Source organism: Glycine max, chromosome 19 (genome assembly GCF_000004515.6).
Source record: "Glycine max cultivar Williams 82 chromosome 19, Glycine_max_v4.0, whole genome shotgun sequence".
NCBI classification, from domain to species: domain Eukaryota; kingdom Viridiplantae; phylum Streptophyta; class Magnoliopsida; order Fabales; family Fabaceae; genus Glycine; species Glycine max.
Window position 1 is genome coordinate 19,183,076 of NC_038255.2, and position 17,025 is coordinate 19,200,100.

At 34.7% G+C, this 17,025-nt stretch overlaps 1 protein-coding gene across 3 annotated transcripts in view; it reads left to right on the top strand.

Annotated features, from left to right (window-relative positions):
• The window catches only part of LOC100799377 (cleavage stimulation factor subunit 77), a 28,086-nt gene extending 25,890 nt beyond the window's left edge, over positions 1-2,196 (top strand). For 2 of the 3 annotated variants that reach the window (XM_041013014.1, XM_006603989.4), the window contains exons 22-23: positions 643-903; positions 1,584-2,196. In XM_041013014.1, the coding sequence (XP_040868948.1) occupies positions 643-903; positions 1,584-1,747 (425 nt within the window). In that variant the 3' untranslated portion in view covers positions 1,748-2,196. The remainder of the gene's footprint in view (positions 1-642; positions 904-1,583) is intronic. The other variant, XM_041013013.1, reaches the window with a different exon arrangement.
• The last annotated feature ends 14,829 nt before the right edge of the window (positions 2,197-17,025 follow it).

The following is a 17,025-nucleotide window of genomic DNA, read 5'->3' on the forward strand; positions in this document are numbered from 1 at the left end:
CCAAACAGACCCTGCAGGTCTATTAAAGGAGGAAGGGTGAAAGGGGAAATAAATAGTTGTATGGGACAGTAATTAGGAGAAGCATATATATAAGCCCTTGAGGTAGGAATAGAGGGGAGATTCTGATTTTGTATTTGTCGACTGGAGTTCCAGTGTTGAAAGGAGAATTCCTCCTTTGGTGTACCTGTGGGTACTTGGTTTCTTCTTCCCTTAATTGATAATACAAGATTCGTTCTTTCCCTTTTCTTTTCTCTCTCTCTGTCACTCTATGTTTTTGCTTGATTAGATTAGAGTTCCAACCCATTCTGAAAAGGAGTGGGTCCTAACATTTTCATTGTTAGTTTGTCAATGCTTAGTGCTGTCTATTGTAAGCCGCCACTAAATTTTTCCTGTAGGATTTAATTGGATAACCAAGTTTGGATGAATCTTGTAGACATTTTATGTTTGGAAAACATGGTTTTTACAATGCTATATTATAGTTTTGATGGATTATAGAATGTTGGAAGCAAAGTGCATGATTATAAAGTATAAAAAATAATTATGCGACTTAACTATTTTTCTGGAATTACCACCAGAACTATTACTGTTTCTTGCTTATTTCTATTTGAATACTGTTGAAAAAAAATGTTTTGAAATTTCCAGGCCCAATGCCAAATGTGGATATCGTGCTATCAATTTGTTTGCAAAGTGATCTACCAACAGGACAAAGTGTGAAAACAGGGATTCCAACACAAGTACAAAGTGGTAAAGCAGGAATTCCAGCACTATTACCAGCTGGTTCTGCTCCTGCTGCTGCTGCAAGTGAACTTTCTGGTTCAAGCAAATCTCACCCTGCTCCAAGTGGTGGTGTATCTTTGAAACCAGGAAGTAATAGACAATATGGGAAAAGGAAGGAACCAGACAGTATGTGCATGATCCATATAGTCTAGACTTTATGCTTATATTTTCTTTGTTCTTTTCTCTTCAATTTATGCACTTGCAATTTTACTCAAGTATGTGTGTGTGTTTTAGAACCGAGCCGTGGAACACTCTCTGCCTGTATCGAAAACGGATTTTGGATTGCCAAATATTTAATATGTCCATAGTTTGTCATGACTTATTTGGTATTTTAGTTGGAGCTAAATTTGCTATGTTTACAAAAATTAGTAATTTTGTATGTTCCTTATCACCAATGGTCGTCAGCAATGCCTTTAGCCTTTGCTTAAGTTTTTGCTGTGTACGGGTGGGGTGGTGTTGTTTATTTGGTGGGGTTCTTGTCTTCTGTATTCTATCAGGAGATATCTCTCCTGTGTTATTTGTAGTACCCCTGGTACTCTTTCATATTAATATATTATTACTTTTGGCGGTTCAAAAAAAAATTAGTAATTTTGTATGTATGTGTACCTGTATAATTTCTACATGAATAGATTCATATTCTTTTCTGCATAGTTTTATCCATTTATACCTAAATAATGGTTATAAATTGCATGTCAGATTAGACGCTAGTTTCAGATGTGCGTGCTTGTGTTGTTGCCTTTCTTTATGCCTTGACTTCAAAATTGAGTACCCCTCTAGCTGATTTTTGTTATGATAATAATGTTTAGGGCAAGATGAGGATGATACTACAACTGTCCAAAGTCAACCACTTCCACGAGATGCTTTCCGGATACGACAGTATCAGAAAGCTCGAGCCAGCAGTGCTTCACAAACAGGATCAGTTTCATATGGAAGTGCATTTTCTGGCGATTTGTCTGGCAGCACTGGCTGATAAAATATTTTCAAACCACTTCTTGAAGGCCTAAGTAAATTAAAAGACCTTCCATGAGCTCATACAGCATTATGCATTTGCCTATTGCCTATTTGATAAGTTGTGAACACGATATATATTCACTATTCAGGTTCCTGCCTCCATTATCATGCCTATGGCCCTATAGAGTCTTATGGACAAGGCAATAGGACTATAATCTTTGCATGAGTACGACCTCAGCTCTTGGGAGGATTAATACTTCAAAAGGAGCTTGGACTTGCATGGAAGAACCATACTTGTCTCTGAAGTGTTAAGAGTATAAACTGGTATTCTAAAACTGTTTTCCCATGCAGGAACGTAACATTTTTTCCTAGATCTTTTACAATAACATTTAATTTATGTAATTTTATTTTGCTATGTTATTGGAGGTGCAAGAAACCCGGTTGCTTAATGATGGATTAAACTTTCAATATCCTGATTTTACAATATTTTGGAGACTGGCATCTGTCTGTTATCCACGAGCTTACTTACACAATTTTTATTTTATTTTATTTTGTGAACATAATTAGCACTATACTGCAATCCTGCATCTTGCTATTTAATTAAGACCATGGTTTTGAATTTCTGTTAGCTTGAGTATAATGTGATGCTGAAGATTAATTTTAAATAAACGTACATTTAAATTATGCTTACAACTTTTGTATTAAAATTAAAACGTGAACAGTGGGATTAATTTGTGTAAAATAAATAGGGCTACATGGTAGGTGTTAACTGGAATTAGCGGCCATGCCTATGATAGCAATTAATTAGGTAGCCTTACAATTGAAAAACAACCATGCGAAAACTAAGTGATTGCATTGCACAAAACGGTTTCACTACAATTTGTGAAACTTGGCACCATGGTGCTCCAAAAGGTTCCAATTGTACATAGACAATGGCAATGGCTGCTTTGGCATGTTTGGTAGGGTGAACATGAGTCGGGTCGGGTATAAAAGATATTTAAATTTAAATTAATCAACATTAATTAGTTTGAGTTGGTTTTATTTTTCCATTTTTTTTGTTAGTAACTCAATTTGAACTAATTTAGTGATGTTAAGGTTGGATTGAGTCAAGTGGTCAAGTTTATTAATAAATTAATAAAGGTTAAAATATGTTTTTTGTCTTTATAAATATCGAAGTGTTCTAAATTTGTTCCTGTAAAATTTTTAGTTTTCTTTACTTGCAAAATTAAAATGTTATTTTTTGGCTCGGACGTAGGTTTTATTGAATCAAAATCTTTGGTTTCAATGTTTACTTTGAGAAACATATGTTCTTTCATTTTGAGGTGCTAAAAAAGGTTTAGAATAACTATTTGAGTTGAGAACTCAAAAGAATTCTTGAAGCTCATCATATTGATGAAGTTGTTTCCCTCTGGGTAATTAGTTCTTGGCAAGATACTGGCCTTACATAGAAGACTTATTGAAGGGTACATGAAGAGCATCCATATAAGAATGAAGCTATGGCAAAGTCTACATCGAATGATGAAGACCTTGACTCTAATTTTCTAAACTTCAGAATGGCTCATAATGACTTTGTAGAAGCAAATAACACAAGAAGGGAGATTGAATTGTGTTTTTAGAAATTTTAAACTTTTTCTTAGACTGAAAACATGTTTATCGTATGATGTAGATCTAACTAAAAAAAGATAAAGGAAGTTTTAGAAAAACTTTATTAGACGATAAGAAAAACAATTTTCTTGATAGATCAAAAATAAGATCTAAAATAATAATAAAAAACCCTTTGTTAGTTAACACAAAGAAAAGCAGTAAAGAATGACATAGAAAGCTATATTGGTTCATCTCTACATTGAGACTATGTCTAGTTCGTGGCAACCTATCAAGTTTTTGCTAACTTATCATAAAGTTACAAGTATTTTTTTATTGTCATTTTTGGTTTTTCCAAAAGCAAGCTCTACCTCAAGCTTGACTTAACCTAGTATTCTTTATCATACCAAGTCATTGTTGGCTATAAGCAAATCAATAAGATTTGTTGGAAGTTTACACATTGACTAATATTAGATCGTCTTACAGGCGGATATAAATCTTAGCACTTTAGTTTTTTCTCTCAAGGTTTGCAAGGTGTTTTGAGAGCTTAGTATCTATATGACTTGGATGATTGCTTGGGATGCATAATATATTGAGGCGCTAGAAATTCGACAACACAACCTCAAACAAATTTAAATAGCCATAATATTTGACTTGGATGTTTGATTGAGACCAATAATATATTGAGGTGGTCGAAATTGAACAAGGAAGCCACCGACAAATTCAATCAACCATAAATTTTGACTCAAATGTCAAATTGAGGCCCATAATATACCAGAACGCTTAAAATTCGACAAGGAAGCCTTGGGCAAATTCAAACGACCATAACTTTTGATTCAGATATCTGATTGAGTCTCATAAGATATCTACACACTTGAAATTGAACAAGAAAGCCACGAGTAAATTCAAACAACCATAACTTTTTACTCGGATGTCCAATTGTGACTCATAATATATCAAGATGCTCGAAATTGAACATGGAACACCTTGGAAAATTTAGACAACCATAATTTTTTACTGGGTTGTACGATTAAGGACCATAATACATTGAGTCGCTCGAAATTGAAAAAGGGAGCCCATGAAAAATTCAAAGAATCATATTATGGGCAAATTCAGATGACCGTAACTTTTGACTCAGATGTTTGATTGAGACAAATGATATATTGAGTGGTTTGAAATTGAAAAAGGAAGTCCTGGGATAATTAAAACAACGAATGTCCAATGGAGGTCCATAATATATCAAGACGCTGAAAATTGAACAAGGAGGCCCTAGGCAAATTCAAATGGCCATAAATTTAGACTCGGATGTCCAATTAAGGACTATAATATATCGAGATGCTCGAAATTGAATTAGAAAGACCCAGGAAAATTTAGACGGCCATAACTATTTTTTGGGATGTCCAACAAAGTCCCATAATATATTGAGACGTTTGAAATTGAAAATGAAAGCTCCTAGAAAATTGAGAGGGCGATAACTTTTGACTCGGATGTCCGATTAAGACCCATAATATATCGAGACACTCAAAATTGAACAAGGAAGCCACAAACAAATTTAACGAGCTTAACTTTTGACACGAATGCTTGATTGAGGGCCATAATATATCAAGAGACTCGAAATTGAACAAGGAAGTCCCTAGAAAATTCAAACGATCATAACTTTTGACTCGAATGTTCGATTGAGGCCTATAGTATATCAAGACACTCAAAATTGAACATGGGAGCCTCAATCAAATTCAGACAACCATAACTTTTGACTCAGATATCTGATTGTGCCTGTAATGTATCAAGACGCACAAACTTTATGAAGGAAGCCTTGGGCAAATTTAGACGACTGTAACTTTTAACTTGGATGTCTAATTGGGGAAAATGATATATTGAGAGGCTCAAAATTGAACAAAGAAGTCCCAGGAAAATTCAAACAGTCATAAATTTTTACTCGGATGTTCGATGGAGGGCCATAAAATATTGAGATGTTGGAAATTGATCAAGGAATCCCCAGGAAAATTCAAACGACCATAACTTTTGATTCGAATGTCCAACTAAGGCCCTTAGTATACCAGAACGCTCGAAATTCAACAAGGAAGCCCCAGGCAGTTTCAAAAAGCCATAAATTTTGACTCGGATATCCAATTGAGACCCATAATATATCGATAAGCTTAAATTTCTACAAGGAAGCCCTAAATAAATTCAAACAACCATAACCTTTTAATGGGATGTCTGATATAGGCTCATAATATAGTGAGACTCTCAAAATTGAACAAGGAAAACCCGGAAAAATTCAAATGACCATAACTTTTGACTTGGATGTCTGATTGAGGCCCATAAAATATCGAGACCCTCAAAATTGAACGTAGAAGTCCCTTGAAAATTCAAATGACCGTAACTTTTGACTCAATTTTCCGATTGAGGCCAATTGATTAAGCATTTGTAGTTTAGTATTTTTCTATTCTTCTTAGCTCAATTGGCATCTCTTTAACCCTTATTTTCTCACCTTAACTCAGTTTTGGTCTTAGGCAAATAATTTGGCTTAGTTGATAATTGTTGCTTATTTTTGGATTTTTGTGCTTACTTGACCTATCTGCCTTATGCAGAGCTTAGAGGCACTACAGAACTCCAAATGGAGCATGTGAGTAGTCTTTGGAAATCTAAGAAAAGAACTTCAATTTTTTTCACATATAAGCTTTGCCCAATTCTGCCATTTTGGGGGTCAAATTGGGCTTGGAAGTCGATAACTTTGCATTTGAATAATATAGGCTACAAATTTGGGCTTTGCTTTGTGTAATTAGTTTAATTAGGTAGATTAGATGGGCCTAATCAAGGCCCATCGCTTCCTTCTGAGTAGTCACTCTATATATTTAGTGGAAGTTAGTTAGTTAGTTACTTCATTTTGTACAAAAATATATTTAGTTACTTGTTGTGCAAGCTTTAGGATCAAACTCTCTTCTCTATTTTTCTCTCAACTATTCTTCATTCTTCTTCCTCTTTTCACTTTTGTTCTTCCTTTTTCTTGCACAAATTTCTTGGCTCTTCAATTGGAGATGATCATGGAAGGCTTGTGACACCCTCTACCCTTACAATTATAACTAACTAATTAAATAAATCATACAAAATTTATTTCAAAGATTATAAACACTTAATAATAAAAGAAGGAAAAAAATATGCAAAATTAATTAATAATTTTTATTTTTAAACACATTTAATTTAAATCAATTCAAAAGGATAAAGGTCCACATCCACTTAGTGAAAACATAATAGAATTTTTTTATAAATAAAAGGTAAGACTATCCTGGCTCAAAACAAGGTCGTCCACTCTAAATAAATAATAAAAAGAAACTAAAGTAGAAAAGTATAACGCAATCGTATCATTCAGTAAATCATAACATGTGAAAATCATAATATGCGAAGTAAAATCCTATGCCCCAATGTCACACTTATCAAAGCATATCCCTATCACAGACTAATTCTCTCCATCTCTAGCATGTGACTCATCATATGAAGGCTCACCTGAAACAAAGTGGCAATCAGTCCAAACACAAACACACACCGGGAGTGAGTTATCACATTCGTGTATAATAAAACATTAGAGCATGTGAAACATGTAATACTTAAAGCTGAATTTATATAAATAACATTACTGCACAAAATCGCACACATTATTCACACCCATTCAAGTTTACACACTCCATAAAATAACATCAACCACAATTGTTAACTCAATGAAATTCAAAACACAAGTGTTATGCAACAATTATACTAAGACTCAAGCCTATATGCAATGTGGTACCATGTCAGTGAAAAACAACACTGGGGCGCTTAGGAGTACATGACAAAGCACACCACACAATGGGTATACTCGGTCACTCTCACTAAGTAACATCATAAGGTGACCAGTCAGGGTTACTCTATTTTGCGAGAATGTCCCAACCACATGGGATCAACATGGGCTTAAAGGAGCACTCAAACCGAGTATCTTTACCCCCAAGGCCTAGACTCCAAAGAATCCGTTTGGGTCTCACCTTCCTGATTCAGGTCCAACCCCTAAAATATATATATTTTTTTGCACGCAGACACTGTTTATAAGTTATATAATACCCACGACCTCACTCTTATATTTCAAACATATTTAACAAATTACGCTATAGTTTAACCCTTCAGGATCCTAACTAGGAATCCTACAATTTTCTTTAACACTGCGCATAAAAGTTCTCTCAAGGTAAACACTGGTCAGGTTACTGTATAACTCATAACTCACATGACAAGTAATATCACTACAAATATCAATCACACACTCATTCACAACCATATTTCATGTCTACAGTTTAACAATTCACACTTTAACTCATTACAAAATATACTCAACAATTAAATAACAATGTATCATAATAATAATAACATACAATATTTAACTTCAAGGCTTATAAACAAATAACTATAAAATACACGTAAGATATATATATAAGTATATTATATTCAAAAAAAAAAAAAAATATATATATATATATATATATATATATATATAACAAAATATATATTAACGTAAACGTAAACGTAAACGTAAATGTACATATTATATATATATATATATATATGTATATATATAACATATAAAAAGTATTAAATATATATTAATATAAAATAATCACAATAATATCAAATATATCATTAAGTAAATACAAATTATATATAACAATAAAATATATACTCATATTGATTTCTATGAACAACATGTATACCTATATTCTAAATATATTTCAACTAAGTTACCAACATCAAGAAAATCCCTAATTACAATGTGAATACAACTTTAGTTAATTTCTTTAAATGATTTTAGCCAATTCAATTATCCAACAATCCCTACACCTATGAATTTCATGACGAGAAATCACTCACGTGAAATAAAATATAAAGTTTGTAAAAAAAACAGTATCAATGTATATGTACACGTATACACTGCGGTGTGAAAAAAAATAAAAAAAACAAGATTGAAAGGCCAACATATCTGGTATAAACAAAATCACCACCACACAATTTTTATGCTAATTATAAAGAATTCTAATTCCTAAGGTACACACCTAACACAGGAACACATCAATTCTACAACAAACTCGCAACAGAACACCAATTGGTTCATCAAACACACTCAATCCGCGATTAAACATGAAAACATAATTAAATTCATAAACACCCCAAAATAACCCAAAAATTGATCCTCTAGAGATCCCTACACATGTTCATTCTAATCCCCAAGCGTGAGTAACTCATCCCTTACCTCGATATAGTCGCTTAAATGTTCTCTGTTAGCAATGGTGGCGTCTCTGGTGCACTCTAGAGCTCCTCCTCTAGTTGCTCTGTTAGGGTTCTTGTGCGTCAGAAAAGAAGAAAGGAACAAAATGTGTTTTCTAAAAAGCTGCTCTAGGTTAACATTTGGCTTATATAGTGGGAATTTATGACCTAATAATTATTTATTTATTTATTTTTAATTATTTATTTATTTATTAATTTATTAATTTCTTAATTACTTATTGAAAGTTACGACTGTTACAAGGCTAAACACTCAATCAATCCAAGGATCCACTCCAAGCAAGCCTGAATTTGAGTTCAGGTTTAGTATTTCTATTCTAGGTGAATGCTCATCTTTTTCTTCAATCTAATTTTTTATTTTCATGATTATGAATATGCTTAGGATTGAAAATGGATTAGGTTATGGACTTATTTCCTAATTGCAAAACTTAATCATAGATTGTTTGAATGATATTCCAACCTAATTTGTGATTTTAATGAATTTAGGGATTAATTCGATTGAACTAACTCTAATGACATTGATTGAAATTTAACAACATGATCATTCTCTATAGAACTATGATAATTCATTTTGCATTGGTTTGGTGAATTGGATTGATGCTATTAAACCTGATTCGTATTCTATTTTTATTCTTCTTTGTTCCTTCATTTTTGTTTTGTTCCTTCATTTGTGTTTTTGTGATTTTGTATTCCTTTACATTGCCTACAAACTATTCGTTCAAATTTGCATTATTTTTTATAAGTGAATTGAAGTAGGAACCAAATTGAATTGTATCTTTGAGTCGAACTAGATTAATCCTGTATAACAGAATTTCCTAGTTTTATTTGTTTTGAAATGATTCGACAGCCATTATTAAAATTGGCATTGTTGCCGAGGATACGATTTATTATGTGCCAACCTTGATTCACTCATAACTGACATTAGTATAGTAGTATAGGTTTGCATCTATCTATTGGAAAAAGAAAAAAAATACACATTTGTGCATGTTCTGCATGTTTTGCATTTTACAACATTTTGCATTTTGTGCATTATCTGTCTTAATAGACTAACTGTTTGACATATTGCATTGGTTTTGTTAATGTTGTTATGTATAATATGTGTGAGTAATAGAGTGTTTTACATTGAGCAGTAGAGCAGAGTAGCAGTAGAATAGAGTAGTAGTGTTGTGCATTGTGTGTCCAAAGTTTATTCCTTAATATGAGCAAAAGTAACCTCTTTGGGGTTAGGTTTGGGTCAAAATTGGCAAATTCAACCTCCAAATAGGAGTTTTAGCAATAGGAGCATTTTGGTCATTTCAAATGTGACTATCTCAGAATGGGTTGAAACTTTGCCAAAATGTAGAAAAATTCATACATCAAGGTGCCCTTGTGAGGGACAAACACGAGCATTGGGGGTCATTTTTGCCAAATTCGATGATCTAGACCACTTTTGAATTTTTTTCTATTTTCATGATTTTTAAAAATCACCAAAAAATATCAAAAATAAAAAATTATTTTGACATTTATTGTGGTGTTTTGGAATTTTTTTATAAATTTTTTAGGGCTGTTTTCCAATTTCTGTAGCATTTAAGCAAATATTGTGAATAGTGTTCTTGTAAGGTAGTTGTCTATGTTGTCACTAATGAGCTTATTTGTGCATGACTAGGTCCAAATTAGGTGACTTGCATCCATCATATGATCCTGAGATAGATAAGACATTTCATAGGTTGAGTAGAAGTAATAGGAGTAGAAGTGTTGCTATGCATGATAGTGTATTTTTGGATAGTAGTATAGTGGATAATGAATTCATTGTTGAATTTGTTCTTGAGCCTATTTTTGTTGCTTCTTATTTTGAAAAATTAGTGTTGATATAATGGTTGATAACAATCAAACTCTCAAGGAGTTGGCTACACTAGATGATGTGTATCAACCTTGGTGTATTTAATATCCTCAAACTGAGGTTAGTAATGAGCTAAAGTCTAGACTAATCCATTTTCCGCCAAAGTTTCATGGTCTTGCAGGTGAAGATCCATACAAGCATCTTATAGAGTTTCATGTAGTGTGTTCCACCATGCGATCGCATGACAATCATGAAGATTATGTGAAGACGAAAGCATTTCGATTCTCTTTGGATGGTGTGGCTAAGGACTGGTTGTACCTTCAATAGAATACTATCAACACCTAGACAAATATGAAGAGAATATTTTTTGAGAAATTCTTCCTTGTATCCAGAACAACATCCATCCGGAAAGAAATATGTGGTACAAGGCAACAACCTGGAGAGACATTATATAAGTACTGGGAGAGATTTAACAAGTTGTGTGCTACTTGCCCTCACCATCAAATTAGTGAGCAATTGTTGGTCCAATATTTTTATGAAGGGTTGATGTTAATGGACAAAAGTATGATTGATGCAGCCAGTGGAGGCGCTTTAATGGACAAAACTCCTATTGCTGCTAGACAATTGATTTCCAACATGGTAGCAAATTACCAACAATTTGGTACTAGAGTTGTCTCACCATCTAGGGCTACTGCAAGTGAAGTTTCTATTGCTATGGTTGCTGATAATCATAGGCTAGAAAATAAACTTACAGAATTAACATCCCTTGTGAGATAGCTAGCCATTGGTCAACAACAGAATGTGATGGCAGCCAATCAACCAAGGCGGTGTGGTATCTGTTGTGCACCTGATCATCAAACAGATGCATGTTCCACACTCCAAGAAACAAAAAAAAGTTGTTGATGTTTCTACCATGCAACCTGGACAACCATTCATACCTCAACAACAATAATACAATCCTTGCTCCAACACCTACAATCCTAGTTGGAGAGATCATTTGAACTTGAGGTATGGTCCTCATACACAACAACAACAACCATTCAGACAATAATAGTTTCAACCTGTTAGAGATAGAGGGAGCAACATGAAAAAACTTTGGAGCTTGAAGAAGTTTTGTCTTTTTACATGCCCAACTCTTTGAGTGGCATTTGTATTGATTGTTGCATCTTAGTCTCTATCTGTTCATATGTACATCATGCATCGTCATGTAGAGGTAAGAAGACTGTTTCTAAAGTTAGAAACTTCTTCAGTGCATAAAACTCTCTGTTTTAATCGATTACAAGGCTAATCATAATCGATTACACAAGTATTTGTAGCTTGTAGAGAGATTCTCATTTTGGTTTAATCGATTATTAGGTGATCATAATCAATTACTTCCTTCTTAAAAGTGTTCCCAGAAGTGATCAAGAACACTTTAATTGATTACATTCATAATCTAATCAATTACATTGTTCTTGAAAGTTTTCCAGATATTGGGAAGAACACTTTAATCGATTGTAATGATAATATAATCGATTAATTCTTTAAAGTAATTGAATACATTGGATATTTAATCAATTACAAGCGGTTATAACTATTTTCTCTATAAATAACCACCTTGTGTTCTCACTTTTATGATGAAGAAAAAAGAGGGAAGAAAAAGTGCTTTAAATAGTGTGTGCGACTCACAACTTTTAGACTTCATTTTTCTTAAGCTCTCATAGTAAAAAGTGAGTCGTGAATTTCTCTTGAGATCAAGAAGACACTCATTCACTCAAGCAAAGGTTCTTGGATATTATTGATCAGGTTGTGTCTCTCCTTGACTTAGTTTTTCGTGTCTTTTACATGTTGTTAGCATATGCATGAATTTCTAAAGGCATGCTATAATAGGTTTTTCTAGTTTGGGCTAAGGGTAGGTGGTGCAATCCTACCCCCAAAGGGCATTGGATAGAAGACTCCAAGAAGATTGAGCCAGAGATACAAGAGAAGACCCTAAGGTACTCATGAGCCTTAGGGTAGATTTTGGACCCATGGGCTAAGTATGAGCCCACTTATCTTTGTACATATTAGATTAAGGTTTCATTATGATATGAACCCTCATGGCACAAGGGCTAACTTAGGATTGTCTAGGATTAAACCTTGATGGAAAATGCGGAAATTAATTAAGGAAAGGATGGAAAATAAGGTGGTTAATTTCGTGGGTCTTAATAAGGTGGTTCTTGGCATAAAATGGATTAATGGGATGGTAAAACGTAGGTTAAGTGGTGGTTGGACAGAAATATAGAAATGACAATAACTCAAGCTACAGGGCTCCAAATGAGGTGATTCCAAAACGAGGTGAAAGGTCTCGTCTTGAAATTCAATTTAGGCTCAAGAATCACTTAATTTGAGTGCGTAAAACGGGAGTTATGGCCACGAAATAATTCGGGGCAGAAGTGGATTTTCTGGAATTGTGGTTTGAAAGAACAAGGTTGAAGATGAAAGGAAGGAAAGAATCACTCTTTCCGGCGAAGGCAACACACAAAGGTTGTGAAAGTCCTTTGATACAGCCAGGGTGTTCTTGAATCACTCAAGAATTTAGGAGAATCACTCTCACTAAGATAAAAGAGATAAACTCGAATTTTCTGAATAAAATTCAACTTGTGTTTATTGATAAAGTGGTTTAGCTTATATAGAAGCTTTACATCATATTTTAGTAATGACCCACTAACCTAGAATTAAAATAACTTAATTCCATTAACCTAGGGAATTAAAAGAACTTAATGGCTGAGTGTAACTGAAATTGTGGCAACCAAAAGTCACCCCCAACAGCCAACAAGTTAGCCACCATTTGGTCTCCCAAAAGGCTGATGCCTAGGTTGCCAATTGGGCCCTTATTACAACTTGAACTAAACCTAACTAAAGCCCTTTTAGTTGATTAACCCAAAACATATTTTTGGTCAGCCAACTTTACAAGGATTGGGCCATTATTTAGACAAACTAAACACTCTAAAATTGAGACAAAGTGGTGCCATTTAGTCCTCCTCCATTTGGGCCATGATACAACTCACAACCTTGGACTTTTCTCCTTAAAACTTGGGCTTGTATTCAAATAGTATGGACAACACTTGGTGAAGAGCTTCCTTGGCTTTCCTTGCTCTAGCCCTTGTCATAGGTCCTCCAAGTCCTTCAAGTGGATCCTTGCCCTTGCTCTTGGTCATGTCCTCATCATTCTCTCCCTCTTGAGAAGGATTTGTCCTCAAATCGGATTCTCCATCTACATCAAAAAGAGATAAGTCAAAGACATTGAAGGTGGAACTAACATTATACTCACTGGGCAGCTCAACTTTGTAAGCATTGTCATTGATTCTTTCAAGCACTTGAAATGGTCCATCTCCCCTTGGTTGAAGCTTTGATTTCCTTTGTTTCGGAAACCTTTCTTTTCTCATGTGCACCCAAACTCAATCTCCGGGTTCGAAGACAACCTTCTTTCTCCCTTTGTTGGCTTGTTTAGCATAGCTTTTATTTTTCCTCTCAATTTGATCTTTGACTCTCTCATGAAGCTTCTTCACATAGTCCGCCTTTGCTTGACCTTCTTTATGCTTAAAAACAGAAACATTAGGCATAGGCAAAAGATCAAGAGGAGTTAGTGGGTTAAAACCATAAACAACTTCAAAAGGAGAACAATTAGGGGTGCTATGAACAGCTCTATTGTAAGCAAATTCAACATGGGGTAAACAAGCTTCCCAAGTTTTTAAGTTCTTCCTCAAAACTGTCCTAAGCAAAGTTTCCAAAGTCCTATTAACAACTTCTGTTTGCCCATCGGTTTGTGGGTGACAAGTGGTTGAAAATAACAATTTAGTGCCCAACTTGCTCCACAAAGTCCTCCAAAAATGGCTTAGGAACTTAGAGTCCCTATCACTAACAATGCTCCTTGGCAAACCATGGAGTCTCACAATCTCCTTGAAAAACAAATCAGCCACATGGGAAGCATCATCAACTTTTTTACATGGAATAAAATGAGCCATTTTAGAAAACCTATCAACAACCACAAAAATGGAATCTCTACCATTACTTGTTTTTGGCAGCCCCAAAACAAAATCCATGGATAAATCAATCCAAGGATACTCCGGAATTGGCAATGGAGTATACAATCCATGAGGCTTTACCTTAGACTTTGCCTTTTTACATACAATGCAATGTTCTCAAAAATTCTGCACATCCTTTTTCATATGAGGCCAATAAAAATGTTCTTGTAATGTTTCTAGAGTCTTTTGGACCCCAAAATGCCCACATTAAACCTCCTTCATGTGCTTCATAAACAAGCAAATTTCTAGTAGAACATTTAGGCACACACAATTTGTTTTCTTTGAAAAGAAAGCCTTCATGTCTAAAGAAACCATTTTCTGAAAAATTTTCACAATTTTTAAAAATTTCTCCAAAAGTTTCATCATTTTCATACATAGTTTTCAAACATTCAAGACCAATCAATTTTGTTTCAAGCATAGAAAGTAAGGCATGATGCCGAGAAAGAGCATCGGCTACAATATTACCTTTTCCCTTTTTATGTTTGATAACATAAGGGAATTGCTCTAGGAATTCCACCCACTTTGCATGCCTTTTGTTAAGCTTGCCTTGCCCCTTGATATATTTGAGGGACTCATGGTCACTATGAATGACAAATTCCTTGGGATAAAGGTAGTGTTGTCATGTTTTCAAAGCCCGTACTAAGGCATACAACTGCTTATCATAAGTTGAATAGTTAAGGGTAGGACCACTTAACTTTTCACTAAAATAAGCAATTGGATGGCCTTCTTGCATGAACACAACCCCAATCCCAACATTTAAAGCATCACACTCAATTTCAAAAGATTTTTGAAAGTTTGGCAACGCAAGTATGGGGGCATTAGTTAGCTTTTGCTTAAGAACATTGAAAGCTTCTTCTTGTTTCTCTCCCCATTTGAAACCAACATTTTTCTTGAGCACTTCATTGAGAGGTGCTGCCAGTGTGCTAAAATCCTTCATAAATCGTCTATAAAAACTTGTTAAGCCATGAAAACTCCGCACCTCGGTCACGGACTTAGGTGTAGGCCATTCTTGAATAGCCCTAACCTTCTCCTCATCAACTTGCACTCCTTTTGAACTCACAACAAAACCAAGAAACACAACATGGTTAGTACAAAAGATGCATTTTTCAAGATTGGCATACAATTGTTCTTCTCTAAGCACAGTCAAGACAGATTTTAAATGATCAATATGCAAATCAAGTGAAGTGCTATAGATAAGAATATCATCAAAGTACACCATAACGAACTTTCCTATGAACTCTCTCAAGATATGGTTCATTAATCTCATGAAAGTTCTAGGAGCGTTAGTTAGGCCAAAAGGCATAACCAACCATTCATACAAACCATATTTTGTTTTAAAATCAGTTTTCCATTCATCCCCTTCTCTAATCCTAATTTGATTGTATCGACTTTTTAAATCGATTTTAGAGAAGTAACATGCACCATGCAATTCATCAAGCAAATCATCAAGCCTAGGTATAGGATGCCTATATTTAATGGTGATGTTATTAAGGGCTCTACAATCAGAACACATGCGCCATGTCCCATCCTTTCTAGGGACCAAAATCACTGGGACAACACAAGGACTCATACTATCTCTTACCCAACCTTTGCTAATGAGTTCATCCACTTGTCTTTGAATCTCTTTGGTTTCTTGTGGATTACTTCTATAGGCTGGCCTATTGGGCAAAGAAGCTCCCGGAATGAGATCAATTTGATGCTCAATTCCCCTCAAAGGTGGTAGTCCACTTGGCACATTTGATGGAAACATGTCTTGAAAATCCTGCAAAAGAGTTTTAACACTAGAAGGCACTTCAAAATCATCAAAAGTGTTAGTGGTCAAAATCTGATTTTTGCAAAACAAGATGTATAGTGACTGTTTAGCACGAAACAACCTCTTGACCTCACTTTTTGTTGCTAAATGGCTCTCCCTCACTTCATGTGTTTCACTCTTCTTTTGTTCACTCTTTTTCCTTTCAAGTGTTTCCCTCTTTTTCTCACTCTCAAGTGTTTTGCTCACTTTTTCTTTTTCTCTTTTCTCTTGAAGAAGTTTTTCTCTCATTTTATTTTGATCCTCACACACTTCTTGTGGACTCAATGGCTTGAGCACAATCTTTTTGTCTTGGTGCATGAAAGAGATCTTGTTGGTGTAACCGTCATGATTAGCTCTTTTATCAAATTGCCATGGTCTCCCCAAAAGTAAGTGACTGGCCTCCATAGGAACAACATCACAAAATACCTTATCATTGTATTTCCTAATGGAAACGTCCACTTCAACTTGCTGCCTCACTTGCACCTCCCCATCCTTACTAAGCCATTGAAGTTTGTATGGCCTAGGATGTGGTTTAGTAGCTAAATTTAGCTTTGACACTAATATAGCACTAGCCACATTGGTGCAACTACCTCCATCAATGATCACCATGCACACCTTGCCATTGATTAAACATCTAGTGTGAAAGATGTTTTCTCTTTGACTCTCCTCCTCATGCTTCAATTGACCACCAAGTAACCGCCTAATCATCAACAAATCTCCTTCCGGAGTCTCTTCTTCCTCTACAAACTCACTCTCCT